At 38.4% G+C, this 19,486-nt stretch overlaps 1 gene segment (V, D, J or C); it reads right to left on the reverse strand.

Moving 5' to 3' along the window:
* Positions 1-18,600, reverse strand: part of LOC112908571 (T-cell receptor gamma chain C region 5/10-13-like) — a 40,308-nt gene extending 21,708 nt beyond the window's left edge. The window contains 2 exon segments of the C gene segment in view: positions 18,116-18,461; positions 18,558-18,600. Coding sequence covers positions 18,116-18,461; positions 18,558-18,600 — 389 coding nt within the window.
* Between the last annotated feature and the right edge of the window lie 886 nt (positions 18,601-19,486).

The raw sequence follows: 19,486 nt of genomic DNA on the forward strand, positions 1-19,486 counted from the left end.
TTACAAAAATCTCCCTTTGTACCTCTTTTACGATTTGCCCATATTTTTCAATATTTATATGAATATATATAAACAGGACCTGCTAGAATTAAAGAAAAATGAATCTCAAGCAAAATCACATTAGATATGAATGTAGTCAAGACTGGATGAACTGACCTCTCCCTGCTTGGGCAGTTTGGGTCTGTCTTTCTCATCACATTCACAAGCAACTGAGAGTCTGATTTTACCTTTTCTTGCCATTTTCCTGAAACTTATAAATCTTTTTTCTTAAAAGGTTTTCATCTATCATATCAGTTCTTTTCCTAGAGTGTAATTTACACTTACTACTTCTATGCCAGATGAGTTGTTAGAGTATGTGAAATATTAATGAAAATCCTTAACATATTTATTCCTGAAAGACTGTTCCCTTGAACTTGAAATTACCCTAACAAGTTCCAGGGCATTGATTTAAAATCCTGTGCTGCTCATCAGAGGACCCTATTTGTTTTGGCCTTTCTGCAGCTGCCCAGCATGAGTGGGAAGGCTGCTCTGAGTTATGCAGTTGAGTCCTGCATGTAGTACAACTGCTCCCATTCTCTGCGAGCTTTGGTATTTCCAGCATTTTGATGCCGATACTGAAAGTTTGAATGAAATGGTATCAAAAGGACTGGACCTTTAACAGAAATGCCCTAAATTATGAGAATTTAGCAAACACAATTCAACATGACTTAAATCATATCTTGAAGCGAAAGAGGGAATTTTAGTGCCATGATTAAAAGCAGAAGCATTGTTTTCTGCATGAGGAGTAATGCCAATTATGAGCTATAACTAGTTAAACATTCAACTACATAGGCTATTTGAAAGGTCAGACTACAAAAAAGTATATGTTCTGAATAAAAAGATAGCTGAATGTTTCCAAAAGCATATAATGGTATACACTATGCCCTTTGGAACAAACCAGTATCTATTGGGTCCCAATCTTTGCCATAGTAACTAGCCATGTAAATTTAGGAAAATCACTGAACTCTCTAAGCCTCAATTTCTCCATCAGTAAAATTGGAATAAGAAAATTTCCTGTACAGCACTCTTAAGGATTCAGAATTGGCACAGAAACAGGTATCTGACTCTCAGTAAACATTAGCCTTAGTATTGTTGTCTTTAATAGGATGGTGTGAGGCCCCTTTATCAAATTTTCCACAAAACCAATATATAGATTTTATAAGCAATGATTATTTATTATATAAATTAAGAAAGCAAAAGAGCTCATGAATCCCACATTCTGTGTCTCTGGCAGTCACAGGCCAAAACACATGGGGCTCAATCAAGCCACAATTTAGAATATTTACCCAGGAGGCTACAAGCTTATGAGTGTTGGGACTGTGTCTTGTGCCTCCACTTAGGTATCTCTAGTGTCTAGCAAAGAAACTGTCTTAAATGACTGTTTATAGAGACAATAAATGAACAAATGAGGATGTAAAATGCAGACAGACTCTTCATGGATTCTAGAGCTGAAATGGTTTACTGAGCTCACAAATTCCATTAAACTGGACCCTCTCTAGGCAATAGCACAAGACTCACAATAGCACAAATTATGACTAATCTCAGCCAACCTACTAAGAAGCTAGAGTCATAAGAATGTGTTCATTTCTTAATGTTCTATAGTCATCCACTGTAAGAGTTAATTTTTTTCACTGCCCATAAAGGTAAGATCAAAAGCAATCATACCTGTTTTACAGGCTATTAGAGAAAGGAGCACTATCTGCCAAAAAAGGAGCACTATTAATACTAGAGCTACTTCATCAAAGTGTATCTCACTTAAAAGACCATCTACAAGATAACCAACCTGAACCAAGAACTTACACAAATAGTTCACAGACACAGTCCTAGAAAGATTTTAATTTCAAGACTCCGTTTACCCTTTTGTTTGTATATTTTCTAAAAGTAGAATTTCAATCTGCTTGCAAGCAGGGAAGTAAAAAACCAGTTTATGAAGTAGTTTTGTACCCTTATATAGAGACCAGTTCCTGCATAATTGTTGTCCATATGCCTGAGGTGATCGTACATTGTTTTTTCTAAAAAGCATCTCTCAGTTTTTCATTCACAGGATCAAAAAAGAACAAAGTTACTTACCAGGAGGAGTTACTATAAGCCTAGTACCTTCTGCAAATATCTTGACCCAGCCTGGTTAGAGGTTATCACACTGGTTAGAGTTTCTACAAAAATGTCAGCCTTCTCCTGATCTTCATGGCATGGCCAGTAGGGAGAAACCTTGTATTGGCAAATTTGATCTTTTGAGTTCATTAAAAGTCCTTCAATATAGGCTTAATGTCATTGGATATTTTCTAAGTTTTCTTCAGATTAATTGACCCAAATGTCTGTTTTGATGGAGACAATAAACATAGAAAATGTTGATAGAAAATGGAGACAAAGGGAGCAAATAAAAAGAAAGAAAGAGAAAAAGAGGGCAGCCCTGGTGGCTCAGCAGTTTAGTGCCACCTTCAACCCAGGGTGTGATCCGGGAGGCCTGGGATCGAGTCCCACATCAAGCTCCCTGCATGGAGCCTGCTTCTCCCTCTGCCTGTGTGTCTGTGTATCTATTTTATAAATAATTAAAATCTTTTTAAAAAAAGAAATAAAGAGAGAAAGAAAGAGAGAGAGAGAAAGAAAAAAGAAAGAGGAGAAGGAAAGGAAAGAGAAGCAAAGAAAGAAAAGGAAGAAAAGAAAGAAAAAGAAGGGATAGGGACTAAGTGGTCAACAAATGACTTTTCTAAATTACCAGGAAAGGTGTTCAGAGAATTAAGATATTTTGATTTCCAGGTGTTCAAGTGTGTGAAACTGCTCAGAAATGCATCAAAGGAAAAGCCCTTCTGTTCTCACAAACACCAGGCCTGCTATGTCAGCAATGTGGGATTACATTTCTGAAAGAGGATATGCTTCGTAACTGAAATAGTGACCATGCCAACAGAAATATACTTGAGAAATGAGAATAGTGGTCTCTATCTCCATTTTTCAGTATGCCACTTTTACCATTTGGATACCCTAATCTATACAAGGCAAAGCAAAAATGAGAAAATGATTCCTTGATGAAAATATTTTCCTGGAATGAAAAGAAATTTGTAGAAGTCTAACTCTCATAGAAAAATAGATTTGTTATTAAAACTAAAATTAGAAAAAAAAACCCAGTTCTCTGATTTGTTGAAAGAAGAAGCCTCTTGGAAGCTATTCTGTGAGCTTTGGAAATGTAAAGATGGTCTTGGATGGAGTCTCGCATCGGGTTCCCCACAGGAAGCCTGCTTCTCCCTCTACCTATGTATGTCTCTGCCTCTCTCTCTATGACTCTCATGAATAAATAAATAAAATCTTTTAAAAAAGAAAAAAAAAGGACTGGAGAGGCAATGGTGGTCCTTGTTCCTCACAGGCAAAGACAAGAGAGGAAGTCTTGCGATAGAACTAAGGAAAGAACGTTCCATGTTATTTTTAGTATGTTCCTGCTATAAAGAACTATCAGATCCTAGAAGATCTCACCAACCACCTATATTATAATAACTTAGTGTTGTCTTCTTTGGGGGACAACACCTTCACAGTTTTCATTTATGTTTTCTTTCAAACACACCTATCTTTAAACTCTTTTTCTCTCTGAGATACAGGTTTTTCAGCATATTTGGCAAGAGTGTAGTGAGCTATAATGCTATCATGAAAATTGGAAGAAAAGACTTATTACAGTATATATAACAATGAGATAATAATCCCACAACTTTATGCAGAAATATATACATTTTATAGATCAGTAGTTTGAAGAAAGTTCACAAATTTGGGGGGTCATTAGCAATTACTGTAGTTTAGATGCTGTGATTTTATGATACTTTGCTGTGAATGAAGAAAACACTTGGAGAAAAACAATCCTTTGTTTTATTACCCTGGACTCTTTCCTACTCACTATTCTTAGGTTTGCAAAATACAGCAAATCCTACTGTTATTTGGAGGAAAATGTAAGATGTGACTTATGAAGAGTCCCTGAGTTAGCTGAGATGGCTCAGGAAGGCAGTTTTTTTTTTTTTAATTGGAGTTCAATTTGCCAACATATATCATATCACCCAGTGCTCATCCAGCCAAGGAAGGCAGTTTCCTTGTAATCGGAAAGGACAGTGTGATGTATTGACCCAGTGCTAGAACTGTCCTGTATGGAACCGCCTTCAGTTCCCAGCAACCTTATGAGAAAGATTTAGTTACTTTCCTGGATCGTGGTGCCAGTTAAGTGGCTGAGCAGATATTCAAACCTAGGTTTATGTCACTCCAAAGGCCTTGTAGTTTCCATCATTCATTCATTCGCTGAAAGTCAGCACCTCATTGCGCACACTGATATGGCTTCCTTCCCAGGAAGCTTTTTTTTGGTGGAAAGGCATAGAAAATTCACATCTCCAAGCCAGGCTAGTCCTCAGAGTGGTAAAGATAGAAGATAAAGTTACTTTGGGTCACTTGGACTTGGATTAAGGAGTCAGGAGTTATCTTGGATTTCAAGTTCGTTGTTGCAATGTGATCAGAGTTGAAATTTGTCGTATCAACTTCAGACAGTTAAAAAATCTCTGGTTCTACTTTGTCTTTGTCTCTTTAGTTGTCTTTGAATCCTCTTGTTTTGTTCCCCAGAGGAAGTCTGCCTCTTGAAGCTCTCTTAGATTTATTCTACTGTTACTTTTATTCTAGTTTTGCTAGCGGGGTGGTAAAAGGCCAGGAAAGGAGACATTCTCTGATATATTTATTAAGGCTCTATTTTATCAGATACAGTGAAACAGGTCTTCAACATATGCCCTTCAAAGGTATTCCCTCCTCTTTTCCAGAGGTGGAATATGTTCAATACTTGTCTCCCTCTCCCACCTACTCCAGGCCATGGTTTTCATGCCCACCCTTCTGCAGAGGGAAACCTTGTTACTTTTGGACAGAGGAGAGATGTTCCTTGCAAAGTCTCGGTGGTCCCCACCTTTGCCTTCCCTCAGCTGCAGTGAGATTCCACCAGCACCTTTCCCTGCAATGAAGTCACTTTTTTCCTACAGTAGCGATGGGGTAGATGAGGTCTGGGTGAGTTTTAGCAGTAGATGTTGTTCTTCTGCAGTACCAAAGGGGAAGCTCCCTCTCGATTGTTCCTTATCTTAACCGCAAGAATTTTGTGGAGCTCACGGAGAAGATGCTTAAAAGGCGCTAGGAAATATGATTGATATGGTCCCAAGGTTTCTCACTCTACTACTAGTCAACCGAATTCTTATTATTTAGTTAACAAATTCAACTTTCATCTGTGACCAGGTGTGTTTGACAACATACGTGCAAGGTGAGCAAATGCTCACCTCCTGTTTCTCCCTACAAATGCTTGTTTGTCTCCAGTTTTTGTGTATAATCACATACCCGGCAACTTGTTGTCTGATGGACTCAAAGTATTACATTTCATTCCTGCTGTTTGGGATATTATTGTAAAATGACAACAATGCCATTTCCAGTTCTGTCCATCTAGAGCACATTCAGGTCCTCTGCCTTTTTGTTTGTTTGTTTGTTTTGTTTTTGTTTTTTCCTTACATTAAAATCCTACAAAAAACAAAAGAGAAGTAAATTCCAGGTGACTTCTGCCTAAATTCTACTATCTTCCTTTCCCATTTTTTAACTAGGTTTCTTTTCTTATTACTGAGTTATAATGTTTCTCTCAATACTCTGAACACCAGCCTTTTCTCTACTTTGGCTTTTACAAATATTTTCTTCTAACCTCTGGCTTTTCCTTCCATTTTCCTGAAATTTTCCAGTTTTCTCTTTTTTAGTCTTGCAAGAGCAGAAATGCTAATTTTGAGGAAGTGCGGTTTATCAAATATTTTTTAATGATCTTACTTTTCAGTGCCCTATGTGAGCAATCTTTGCCTAACCTAATCTTTTGTATTTTCATCTGGATGTTTTATTTTTTAGGTTATACACATAACCTAGAAAACATTTTTAATGAGTTAGTGTAATTGGTGTTTTGTATTATTGTGTTGTTCTTGTTTTGTTTTTCACATAGAGAAACAATTGTTCCAATAACATTTGTTGAAAAGTCCACTCTTTTTTCATTAACAATGTTAGAAATTAGTTACCCATTTATATGTTTCTCTATTTCTGAATTTTTCCTCTTATCCCTGCATCCACGAATTCACCAATACTTTACTGTCCTGATAAGACAAGCTTAACTCTAACTGTTAATACTCTTTTCTTTGGGGGAATTTTTGATGTCTTAAATATATTGAGTCTTACAATCTATGAGCATGGTATAACTCTACATTTATGTAGTTCTTCAACTTCTGTCTTTAAAGTTGTATTGTTTCCAGCATACAAATCCTTCATAATATTGAATTAATTTTTCACTAAGTATTCTATTGGTTTTTTGCTATTGTTGTTTCTATTGTAAATGGTACTATTTTTACAATTCAATTTCCAGTTGTGTCTTGCTGTCATATGAATTATAGTTGATTTTGCATCTCACAACTATTTTACAGTATATAGGCCTCATTGTGTCAAGTGCCAACATTTATTCAACCAATATCCTTAGTCTGGTAGTTTATGTAATTTCACATTTTGCAGTCATCCAATGAATACCTTTGTGTCTATGTATTTTCAAAGTGTCAAAATTATGCCTTAAGAGAGATGGATGGATAAAGAAGATGTGGTTTATGTATACAATGGAATATTACTCAGCGATTAGAAACGACAAATACCCACCATTTGCTTCAACGTGGATGGAACTGGAGGGTATTATGCTGAGTGAAATAAGTCCATCGGAGAAGGACAAGCAGTGTATGTTCTCATTCATTTGGGGAATATAAATAATAGTGAAAGGGAATATAAAGGAAGGGAGAAGAAATGTTGGGAAATATCAGGAAGGGAGACAGAACATAAAGACTCCTAACTCGGGGAAACGAACTAGGGGTGGTGGAAGGGGGGAGGAGGGCGGGTGTTGGAGGGGAATGGGTGACGGGCACTGAGGTGGACACTTGACGGGATGAGCACTGGGTGTTTTTCTGTATGTTGGTAAATTGAACACCAATAAAAATTAATTTAAAAAAAAAAAAAGAGTAAATTTCTGAAGGTAGTTTTGCCAACATGAAAAGTAAATATATATGAGCTTTCATTAGATATTTCCAAATCCCACCACAAAATTGTATATTTTGCATCCTTACAAGAAATGTATGAGTGCTTGTTTTCTCTCACAGCATTGCCAACATAGAATATTGTCAAACTTATATTCTTGCCAGCTTAGGAGTGAAAATGGGATCTCAGAAGTTTCAATTGAACTTTACGTTATTATAAGTGAAGTTTATCAACTTTGTATAAGTTTAAGAGCTATTTGTATATTTTTTTCATGAATTAAATTTGATGTTTTTTAACATTTTCCTATAGGATATTTGAAATGCTTTACCTCCATTTTTAAAATGTATTTTTCTATTAGGCATAGTTGACCATTATGTGCTAAACAGGTTGTAATATTTCCTCATGGTTTGTCATGTGTGCTATAACTTAGGCTACTTTTTACCGTGCAAATTTTGTTTTCATTTTCATGGAGTAAACTTTATCATTATTTTCTCTTATTACATCTTGAATTTTAATTATAGATACAAACTCATTCCCTTACTCTTTTTGCACAGGACAGGCTGTCCAATTTTTTCTGCAGGGTCAAATAAAATATATTTTATTTAGGCTTTTAGCACTAATGTCTCTGTTGTGAATCCTCACATCTGCCATTGTAAAACAAAACCAGTCATAGATATTTAGGAAATGATATGCATGGTTACATTCCAGGAATGTCAGCAGGTGTTCTATTAAAAATGTTTGAAACGATAAGTTGTCAATTTTCACTTATTTCTATTATTTAAAATAAAAGAGAAAAGAATAGTTCATGGGTTTTGTTTCACATGTTGTCATATTATGTCCAAAATGCCATAATAACCCATACAAGTAATGTGAAGCTTCAGTATAGTGAGCATTAAGAACTTGTAAGAATTATATATGTATTATTTAAGTTCTTACTCTCAACAGTTCTTTTAGGTAAACTAAATTATATTTTCCATTTTCAAATGAGGTGAATGAATCAGATACATTCAGGAATTTATCCAGAGTAATATGGGTTAGTATGGGGACAATGGATATGTAACAAAGGGTCATTTAGGGCACATTGCAAAACAAGGAAACATAAACTAAAAATAAATGTCACTCACAGTATATCATTCTAGAGCAAAATTGACAAACATGTTCTTTAAAGGGCCAAGTGGTCGACATTTTTGGCTTTGAGGGTCTCTGATTCAATTACTCAAAGCTGTCTTTGAAGTGCAAACCAACTACAGGCAATTTGTAAGCATATGGTCAAGATTGTGTTTCAATAAAACTTAAAAAACTGGGGCTTACCTGGCATGGGCAGAGTTTCCAGACCCCCTGTTCTATGGTAACTACCGATACCATTATGGTTGATTGTAGCTTTTTGTTTTTCTTTCTTTTTTTTTTTTTCAGGGAGTCACAGACTAGTAATACTATATAAATATATTACCATTTTAAGTGTCTTATATACAGTTATATTTACATTGTTCTAAAATAATCTCATTATTAAATCCAAAAACTATTGGCTGACTCCACTGCTGGACTTCCATCTTGATCAAGCCTTCTCTTGGGAAGACCCCTTGGTGTCTAGGCCCCTTGGGGTTTAATATTCACATCTAAGAAATGCCTACCAAGGCCCAAATCTGAGAAAATTTGCTCTGACCCTCACTAAATTTGTAAAATGTATATATAATTTTTCCAAAAACAGGTTTTTAATGGCTACATAGTATCTTCTCACTTCAAAGCCACACAGATAATGTACCTCTTTCCATACTACCCACCACTGTATTGTTTCATGACTGTTGCATGTTGAAAAGTCAGAGTGGCTCCATCTCCCTATGTGGTCAATCCATCCCATTCTGCATTGCTCTTTGAGGATTAAATAAAATAATCTGTGTAAAATATTTAGCACAGATACTGTGAGAAACTTTATTCCACTTTCCATTCACATCTTTCTAGAGAGGGTTCATTGTTCTCTGATCCCAATAGTTCATTCAGGGATCTACTTAACTTTGTTTCTGTACACATATTGGGGGACAGGTGAGGCCCTGTTGAAACTCAGGTCCTCAGGTTCCTCATGCTAGGAACCATCCCAATTAGGAATCATGATGGTTAGGGTATGGGACACAAGAACCTGCGTTTGCCCCTGGGAAGGTTCTGACACTGCTGTGGCAGGAATTCATTCTGTTTTCATAGCATCTCTGCACTTGACAGCTCCACCTGATTCTTGGAATGAGAAACAGAATGAAGGTTATTGTCATGATCTCAGGAACCAGAGTGAAACTGTAGGCATGGTGATTATGTAATTTCACACATTACTTGTGTGTCTCACTATTTGTTGAAAACGGGTGACTATCCAGATACTAATTACAGAATTTTATTCTCCATCACAATTTTTAATTTTAGTTCTTTGTGAAAGAACTTTGCCATCTTTTCTTTATGGATAAGCATATATTACCCTTCTTTTAACCAACTGAAACTTATTCAGGTTTTTTGCAGTCTTCTTTGAGGAGCCCTGGAAGACATGGTCTTAGAAGCATATCCACCATTTTTCAGCCTGATATGCTCAGGGTCTTGTTCCAATGCAGTAGTGTTCCTTTTGTGCTAGTGTTGACCCTGAATGTGGAATGAGGTACTGCTTTGACTCTAATATACAGGATTTCTACCTTGGTTTCTCCATTATCTCATTAGCTGCCATTTACATAGGGATAAAACAATCTGTATATTCCTTCATTATGGCCACAGAATGGTAATCAATGCATGGACTTTTTATGTTTGACAGGTCATTTTACCTCTAAAAAACTGCAATGCCCATGAATAAAGTTGCAGAGTAACAATAAGAAATATTTGTGTAATCTGTATATTCTTTTACTCTTCACTTTGAACCATTCAGATACTAGAAATCTCTCTATATAGTACATTAACAGACAAATGGATTTTCCTTTAAACTATTCACTCTGTGATTTCAAAGTTCCCAGACAACCTAATTTAGTGGGAAATCAGTCAAACTGCTTTAATTTGGACCATAATTGCTAATATCTCATGGGGCTCCCTGTGTGAGTAGAATCTATAATGTCTCCTTATAAAGCTAAGGAAATGCCACGGAGGGAGAGGCTCAGGTGGGGACCCAGCTGTGTAGCCTCTGTGGTTGCCCATATTGAGTAGAATGTGGGTGGACCAGACCTGAAGATGGTTCTTGTGTAGCTTCTATGAGCAACTCTAATGCTGTGGATACAAATCCAGCAGCCACAGTAGTACACAGCCTCATGTTGTTTCCTTAAGAAAGCTATTGTCAGGGTTGAAGTGGAAGCTTGTTGTTCTCCTCACTTAATTGGGAAGCTTTGTTGAGACAAATGTTAGATATTCTATCCCTGATCAAGTTTCTGTCAGTACCAGTGTAAGACTCCTTTGTTAATGTCCTAAGGGAAATCTTGCATGATACATGGGCACACTTATCTCTTGTTCTAGAAAATGATATTTCAGGTTGCTCCACCTTTATCTGCCTAAGGCCAACTGCTAGCAATGAAGAGAAATATCTATAAACAAATGATATGTAAAAGGACAACAAGAAAGAATTTCTCGAGTCTTTTCTGTAGACTGGAGTGCCTGGGGGACAATTCACAAGCCCAGAGGGTTGAGAAGATGACTGCTTCCAGAAGTGGCATCCTACTGCCCTGGCAGGCTCCCCAGCAAAAAGGTAAGAAGTGAGGTGCCCGTTAACAGGATTTGTCAGGGCAGAGACAGGAGGGTGGGACTGCTTCTGGGTTCTCAGAAGTGGTGGCTTAGATAGTTCCCTGGGGTTCTTCATGATCTGTCACAGATGTGAACAGTTCTGGGGCTTTCTGTGCCCCATGAGTGCTGAGCAGATGGGGTAAGAGGGTTCCAAACTTCAAAATAAATTCCTGGTGAATGTGTCTATGTGGGGTGAACCAGGATGTTTCTTAGACCTACTCACACATTCACATACAGGAATCCCATACTTCAGAAACACTGCTCAGTGACATGAGGGCAGGTCTGCTGGATTCATCCTGTATGTCTAACTGTCTGTGATTTGCTGTTATTGGGGACTCAGATGGGAAACTTGACCCTACTCTTCTGTCACACAGCACAACAGAACAACAATCAGACCCTGAAATATCTCATTGGTATTATCGATTATGCATGTATGCTAGCACTGGAGGGTTTTTGTGTTTTTTAAAAGTAGATTGAAATGTCACGAAGAAGATTAGGACTCAGAGAAAGCAAACTTGATTTATCATTTGGATTCCTCCAAAAAGGGACTAGACCACGACTGCTGGGGATACCTGGGTCAAAGCAATCTCTATTCACTCTGGTCTTGCAACCGTCTCATGTGCATGACGTCACAGGCAGAATCATTTTCAAAGCAATGTTATGTGTATTATGTAATGATTCACTTTGCAATTACTAGACATCTAATGAGAAATGTGGAATTGTTATATTTCAGACAAAGTTCTAAAAGCTTTCTTATACTATTTTATTTACTCCTCTCTGCAGTCCCATGTGATAGCTGTTATGATTAATCTCCTGAATAATTACTGTGAGCAATATTCCAGGTCTTAAATAATCTATGAAACTAGTACTTTTCATGACTATAATATGTATAATTAAACAGGATCCTCTACCATTTAACCCATTTAGCTAACTTCATATATTGAAAATTTATCAGGGCCTTACCAACTTTTCGTGAATATCATTATTAATGGCCTATGAAATTCAGCAACCCCCTTTATTACGTACCTCCTTGCATGTGGACCTAGGTATTTAATCTCTTTTTGTCTCAGTTTCTACATCTATAATTGCTGAAAGAAATATCTCTCAAACTCAGAAAGCTACATTATCATTCTAACAATGAGAATGAACTTAAAGTATATGCACCTGATAAATGATAATAAACATAAATTATATTTTGTGCATAGCAATATTAATGTCCCTTCTTAAGTTTTTAAGGTGTACTTATTTATTATTGAAAAAGAAGAAAAAATAATCTTCTGAAATAATATTTTCATTGTAAAATTCTCCTTCTTACATTTAAGTGTATAAAATCAATAAATGAGTAAGGGAGAAAAACCCATCCTATCAGGCAAAATGGTATCTTAAAACTTAAATATTTCTTTTCATTTTCTTTCTTCCACCAAGAGAGACATTTATGTATATGAGATGTAATTATCAGTATGAAATTTATGTAGTTCTTTTGTTTTTGAGGTAAACATTTTCACTTTTAATAATTAATATTGAAAGGCCATTTTTAATGACTAAACTATTCCGTCTTATGAATGTAACATAAATTATTTGCCTTTCTTCATTATTTTAACATTAAACTTTTCTGTAATTTTTCTAGAGCTCTCTGATATAATTTTTGTCTCCAGAAGGCTGTTATCTGAAGACATTATAGTATGAAGTACACTGCTGTTCTATACATAACATGAGAAAATACATTTAGCAAAGACATTTTGAGAAGCAAATTAGTAATGTAGCAAGGATGTCTTCAGAAGCAGATTCCACACTTCTCATGCATTCCTTTTTGAAAGGGTTGGTCTTCCCCATTCACGTGTTCCACTCAGTTCTGGCTTTCAATTCTCTTCCATAAAAAAATAAAAGGGACTAGGAAGGTTCTGATCAAAATCAAGAAAGCAATGGTCTCCCCATTAAGATACTGTTGTGGTCATAAACAGCATGGGTTAAAACGACCAACAAAGAACATGAACCCAACTGAGGTGGGAGAAGGGCTGAAGGATCCCATGGAATTCCATCTCTTGTATGTACCTGGCCTGCAAATCCCTCTTTCCCCTGAGGAGATCTCAAAGTTGAACACTAGACTGTGGGGCCTTCAAATAGGGGACAGAGGGAATGAATATGTTGATGTTTGTTGGGGAATTTATCCTTAAGGTGAGTAGCTCCTATAGGAAAGTTGCAAGGAAAGATCTGTATTCCCACAGAAGCCCACTGCAGATTCTACAGTAAGAAATAGATTTTTCACTGTTTTATGTTGGAAAGTCAATGAATAAATTATTGGCATTTACTTATTCTCTGAAATCAGGTCCTATACTTGTGCTTGAGCACATTGTAAGGATTTGTCAGTTAATGCTCACCATCTGTTCTGTCTCCACTTAGGGGACAATATCTTGTTCCTTGTATTGTCCTTCAGTAAAGAAATGGTTTAGTCTTGATTTCTGTGGAAATTAGAATTATTTCTGTCAGAAAGTGTTTTATCAACATACTTTCTTAGTATAATATTTTAAAATACTGCATGTTCAATAGACATTAGCTTTCAGGAAAGCAAATATTTGGGATGCCTTGTCTGGTTAAGCGTCTGTCTCTTGATATCTGCTCAGTTTATGATCTCAGGGTCATGAGATTTAGTCTAACATGGGGCTTGTGCAGAGCATGGATTCTGCTTAAGATTCTCTCTCCCTGTCTGCCTCTCCACTCCCCCCTCCAAAAAATCAGATAATGTTAATGAGTATTTTTTTGTTGATAGACATTTTTTCCTAAATATTCCTCTACTTTTCCATCTTCACAGCAATCACATGATATGGAGGCTTGCAGTTCTCATTTCATAGATCAGGACAGTGAGGTACAGAGAAGTGACATGTGACTCAAGGAATATCACAGGGCTGCTAAGCAGGACATGTGGACAAAGGTCTTCCTTGAAGAAACTTAGAGAAAAAGGATAAAGATGAAGATAAAAGTCCCCATGATCATCTCACCATGAACAGTAACTGTCTCCAGGAAGGAAGGACTGAAAAGGTAGATAAATTCTAATAAACATGAAAGGCTGGATTTTGGTTGACCTTATGAAAGTGGCAAGCATATCTCTTTGTTTTAATAAGTGTTAATAAGATTGTTTTACTACTGTACCCTTGTTTATTGTATTATGGAACACAATGAACACAGAATTGGGTTCAGCATAATACTGGTACTATAATCATTTATCTACACAGAGATCTCTTTACTTTTCTACTTAGGTGATGATGACTTATTTAATAATTCGATGAATACCTCAGAATCCAATATTTAACTGAAGAATTAAAAAATTAGAAATAATCTACATGATTTTTCTACCAAGTGTATCATCTAGAAAATTACAGAAGTTAATGGTAATCCCTCAACACTTGTCCAGTTTCCTGTTTTGTGACTGAAAGAATAGGGCACATCCTATACCATTCAAAATGGAACCTTGGTGGCTTTGTGGAAAGTGAAATGAAAGAAACTAGATAAAATCTCCCAACTCTTCAATTGCTCTACTTATTGGGGGGGAGGGGCAAATGCAACCCATTTATTTGACTGTCTTCCCAATTTCATTCTTTTGCTCCTCCATGGATAGTCTACCTCTCTTACCCTCCCCTGGGCAAAAGGAGGTAGACCCTCATGGAGTGCACATATGGTTTTCCTTATTCTCTGGTTCCTGATTGGGAGCAGCTAATGGAAACATCAGCAAGAGACTGGGAAGTAGGAGCAGCATGAGCTTAGGGTTCTCTCCCTAAAAGGGGACCCGCATCCTCCCAGGGCCAACCTATAGTACCATCTGCCCCCATACCCAGAGGCTTATGCTCAGGGACCCAGAGATGCAGGTGAGAGAGGACATTCTCTTTTATACCACTCAACCTACTGGAGGAATTTGTTTCTTTATTCCAGGGCCCTGGACCCACAGGCTTGGCAATCTAGTGTCCTAGAAGAAATATTTCTGTAGGTGACATGGTGATTGTTCTTTGAACCTCAATTTCCATTGGCCAACTTTCCATTGGAAATCAGAGCAGAGATTCCTATTACTATAATCCACAGGGGTTAGGTGCCTGGGGCAAAGAGCAATGGGGATAAAAGTGGAGCATCAATACTGAGCACAAAACAGATTTCCCCAAATCCAGCCTGTGTGCCCCTCAGCATCTGAGCTGGATCTTTGCCTGGTGGAGAAACTGTGCCCCCAAAGCAGGGGACACACAGGTTCCTGTGTGAAGGTCTATCTTCTTCTCAGTCTCCAGATGAATATTTGAGGCTAATATTCTATCAACCTTTCTGAATGTTAGCATATCATGTTTTCAGGAAACAGAAGTGACAACTTTTTTGAATAAAATTATAGTTGCGTGCAATTCTGCGTGACATGATGTCATTCCTTCTTCTGCATCTGGACAAAAGAGATGTGAAGAAACAAAAAAACTTACAGTATAATGTTAATAAGAGGACTGAGTATTTGTAGTATCTGGTATCTGTCCTACACAGGGGAAAAGACATACCCAGCCCAAAAAGTTACTCTGAGCTCTTCAGGCATGCACTTTGTATCTAACTGGCAATGGAGTTCCTGGGAATCCACAGAGAAAACTAGATTTTGTTTTGTAAATGAAGCTAAGGTTGTTGGAGTAGAGGGGAGAAATAATGGTCAAGAGAGAGGTTATTACACACATTTCTAAACATCAGATTTCGCATGTTATATCTAAGTGATCATTAGTAATCAAGAAATTTAATACTAAGTAACATGTGAATTCTTTTTAAAAATACATTTTAAAATAAAATTCATAAGTCATGTAGGTTTTCTATGAGAAAATAAGTGTGTGAAAGTGACATAGTAGAAGGTCTCCTGATCCCAGTGTTTAGAAGAAACCTCTCCAAGTTGTGCCCTTTCCTTACCCGAGACTGTGTCCCTGAACCCATTCTGGGTGGAACATAAATAGTTCCCAACACAAAACAGTCAACATGGATTTCCAGGTTTCCAAGAAATTCTAATATTTGTGAGTTTTAGAAGGTGACTATGAGGCAACAGACATGACGTTTGATGTCTTTGGTTAAGCTCACCTTACCTACAAGGAGAAAGGCAGGGGAAGGAAATGACTCCAATATGGACTTGTTTTTCCTTCCACATAGGAGTTGTTTGCTCCATGCACAAGGCCACTGTCCTCTCAGAAGGTAACTCAAAGGCACTATGGAACCATGTTAAAAACCGAGATTTGCATTGACTTAGCATGACTTCTCATGACAGTGTCTTCATATTTGGCTAATTTGTCTCTAACCAAATGGCAATAGTCAGGTCTCAGATCACTGCTCTGTGGAGTCAGGCACTGAGAGGAAAGGGTTCAGTGGTATCGGGACAGTGGGGAAGATAAATAAAGGAACATCTTCAGAATAGATCAAAGGTAAATTTCTACTCCTCCCCCTAATCCCTTCCTACACATGCTGGACGTCTTGGCCTTGACCCAGGCCTTCAGTAGAAGGTTGAAGTGTTGGTTGGGCTCTTTCATGCCTATCTTAAATATAAATCTTTCACCACAAAAGGAGAAGCTCAAAGAGATAGATGAGGAGTTAGTGAATCTGAAGACAATTTACTTCAGATGATGTAGACTTTCCTTACAGTAGTCATTTTCACCAATGCGATTACGATTCACATAAAATTTGATTTTCAAAAGAAAATGCACTTATTTCAGCTTAGACCTCCTCAGAGAGCTTTTTCTTTTCCACACATTCAGTGGCAGAGGTTTCCTTCTTTGAGGCTGGAGAAGCAGTAATATAGCTCTTCTTTTCTTTTTCTTTTTTTTGTTCAATAAGTTGCATAACTTTAAGAAGTTTGGTTAACAATTTAAATAAACAATTTTGGTTTATTACAGAAATCAGTCACATTTCTGTGTCAGCTAAAGTACTTCATTTTACAGAAGAGAGAACAGAGGTGCAGGGAATCTGATCTCCAAATCCCATATACAGTAACATTTAAGCAGAAGCAGAAGGTGCAGGACCCCGGGTCTCCTTTAGGGCTGATGGATGCACCTGCCTGAGGATCATGTCCCCCCACAGGAGCTGAGCCCCAGACATGCCAGTGCACGAGGGTACTGAGAGCTTCCTGAGCTTCTGCTCCCTGACCCTCCACTGCAAGTAACTAGCAGGAGGCAGGACAGCAACATAGAAAGTGGAATCAAGTGGTGATTTCTACTCTCAGCTTTCAACTATTTGGTGGTAAATCTCCAGAGAGTCCTTATTCTTAAAATGATTTGCACCATATTTTATTACCACATTCTTCGCAGATGTGGTCAGATTCTTCAATCACCAATCTGTCACAGCTCTGTTCAGTAGAAAATAAATACAAATCACAATTGGAGACACAAATATTTTCAGACTGCTGCATTTAAAAGGTTAAAGAAACAAATACAATTCTAGCATTACTTTTACTGTGAGATATCCAAAATAATATTTCAACATCTGACTATATATAAATTACTAAGTGTCCATCGAAAGATGAATGGATAAAGAAGATGTGGTTTATGTATACAATGGAATATTACTCAGCAATTAGAAATGACAAATACCCACCATTTGCTTCAACGTGGATGGAACTGGAGGGTATTATGCTGAGTGAAATAAGTCAATCGGAGAAGGACAAACAGTGTATGTTCTCATTCATTTGAGGAATATGAATAATAGTGAAAGGGAATATAAAGGAAGGGAAAAGAAATGTTGGGAAATATCAGGAAGGGAGACAGAACATAAAGACTCCTAACTCGGGGAAACGAACTAGGGGTGGTGGAAGGGGAGGAGGGCGGGTGTTGGAGGGGAATGGGTGACGGGCACTGAGGTGGACACTTGACGGGATGAGCACTGGGTGTTTTTCTGTATGTTGGTAAATTGAACACCAATAAAAGTTAATTAAAAAAATTACTAAGAAGATATTTTATCTTTTTTTATAGACACCAGAATATGGCTTGTATGTTACACAAGCAGCCCATCTCAGCTTGGACTAATGGACTAGCTACATTTCAAGAGCTCAGTACCCACATGTGGCTAGCAGCACACATTCTACTCCAAATTCTTCAAAAATGCTGCCCCTGACAACCTGTAGAAAAATCCCTCCAGGCTGAACAGCGCCCTGGGGCTGAGCCAGCCAGAGCCCCAAGGGCTCCTTAGTCTTCAGGGTTCTGTGCAGTGGACTCACAGAGGTGACGCCCGCAGGAGTTCTAGAAGCTGAGGGTTGACCCCGGGACAACCCCAGAGTTCTAGAGCCAGTGGAACGTGCCAGGTGTGGAGTGCCCTAGGATACGGAGACCTTTTTGCACGGAGACCAGGGCAGCAGGAGTAGCTGTGCGGTTCCCAGGCAGCACAGTAGTACACGCCCTCGTCGCTCTTCCTCAGCCTCTTTACCAACAAGGCGCAGCTGTAACTGTCCTTGCCCTTTTGGGCACTGACTTTGTCTGCATTCACAAATGCATCCCTCTGCACTTTCCCGGTGGACATGTCTAGGTAGAGAAGCCACTTGGGGGCTGTACCTTCCTGATGGAAGTACCAGTTGATATACCAGACCCAGGTATCCACTTGACATTTTAGGATGGCCAAAGTGTCCAAGCGCTCCACAGCCACAGGATTCTGCTCCAGGTTGAGCCCTGCTCCACCACCTGAGAGAGGGAGAGGAGTACAGCAGTGAGACAGAGATGGCCAGGAACCTCAGGCTGTCCCCCATACCCTGCACAAGGGATGGAGTCGGGACTTACCAGGAAACAGGAGGGCACACAGGACAGCAAGGGGACCCAACATGGTTCAGCTTTCCTCCTGGTGGGAAGAACCCCAGGGGGACCTCGGGGATGCACCTGTTGGGAGGAGACTACCTTGGTGGGTGACAGAGGGCCAGTTAAGTTCTGAGCCTCTGCTTCCTTGATGCACCTGCAGGTAATGATGAGAAGCTGTAGGGAGGTGCCAGAGGGCAGGGACAGATCTGACCACAATGGGGGAGGGAACATAATGCTCAGGGTGCTGAGAAACACTGAGCAACATTGGTGCATGACAGCACCAGTGAGAACGGCATTCCGTAATTGGACACCCACTACATCTGAGCACCACACTAAATGATTTCTGTTCATTGTTGATCAAATCCTGAAATTCACCCTGTGGGATAACTGCGACTTCCCTCAATTTAGAAATGGGGAAATTCAGGTTGGTATTTTAAGTAACCTTTCCAAGACTGCATGCCTACTGGGTATTGGGTCTGGATGTTCCCAGGTCTGGCTGGAGACAAAGCTCAAGCCTCAAATGGCCACTTGTTCCTAATAGAGGATTGTGTGTGTAGCTTGCTAGGGAGGCACGGACAAGCACAGAAATCTCTGCTGAAAGGGCAGCAGTTTCCCTTAGCTAACATTGGAGAATTTCTCCCAGAGATCTCATTGAAGGATTTAAATGTCCTAACATAACGTGATAGCTGTGTAGTCTTGGGCAAGCTGTTTCTACTCCTTTTCCTCATATGTCAAAAGGGACCTCATTAGGTTGCATACAGAGTAAACAGGGAATGCAGGCAATGCATGTAGCCTTTCCAGTTGCATAGAAAATGCTAAAGAAATGTTGAGATTTAATCTAAAACTGGATGGGTTGCAGTAGATGATTTCTTGGGTTCTCATAGTGTAGCATTATAGGGAATATTACAATTATG

Source organism: Vulpes vulpes, chromosome 5 (assembly GCF_048418805.1).
Source record: "Vulpes vulpes isolate BD-2025 chromosome 5, VulVul3, whole genome shotgun sequence".
Lineage (NCBI taxonomy): Eukaryota > Metazoa > Chordata > Mammalia > Carnivora > Canidae > Vulpes > Vulpes vulpes.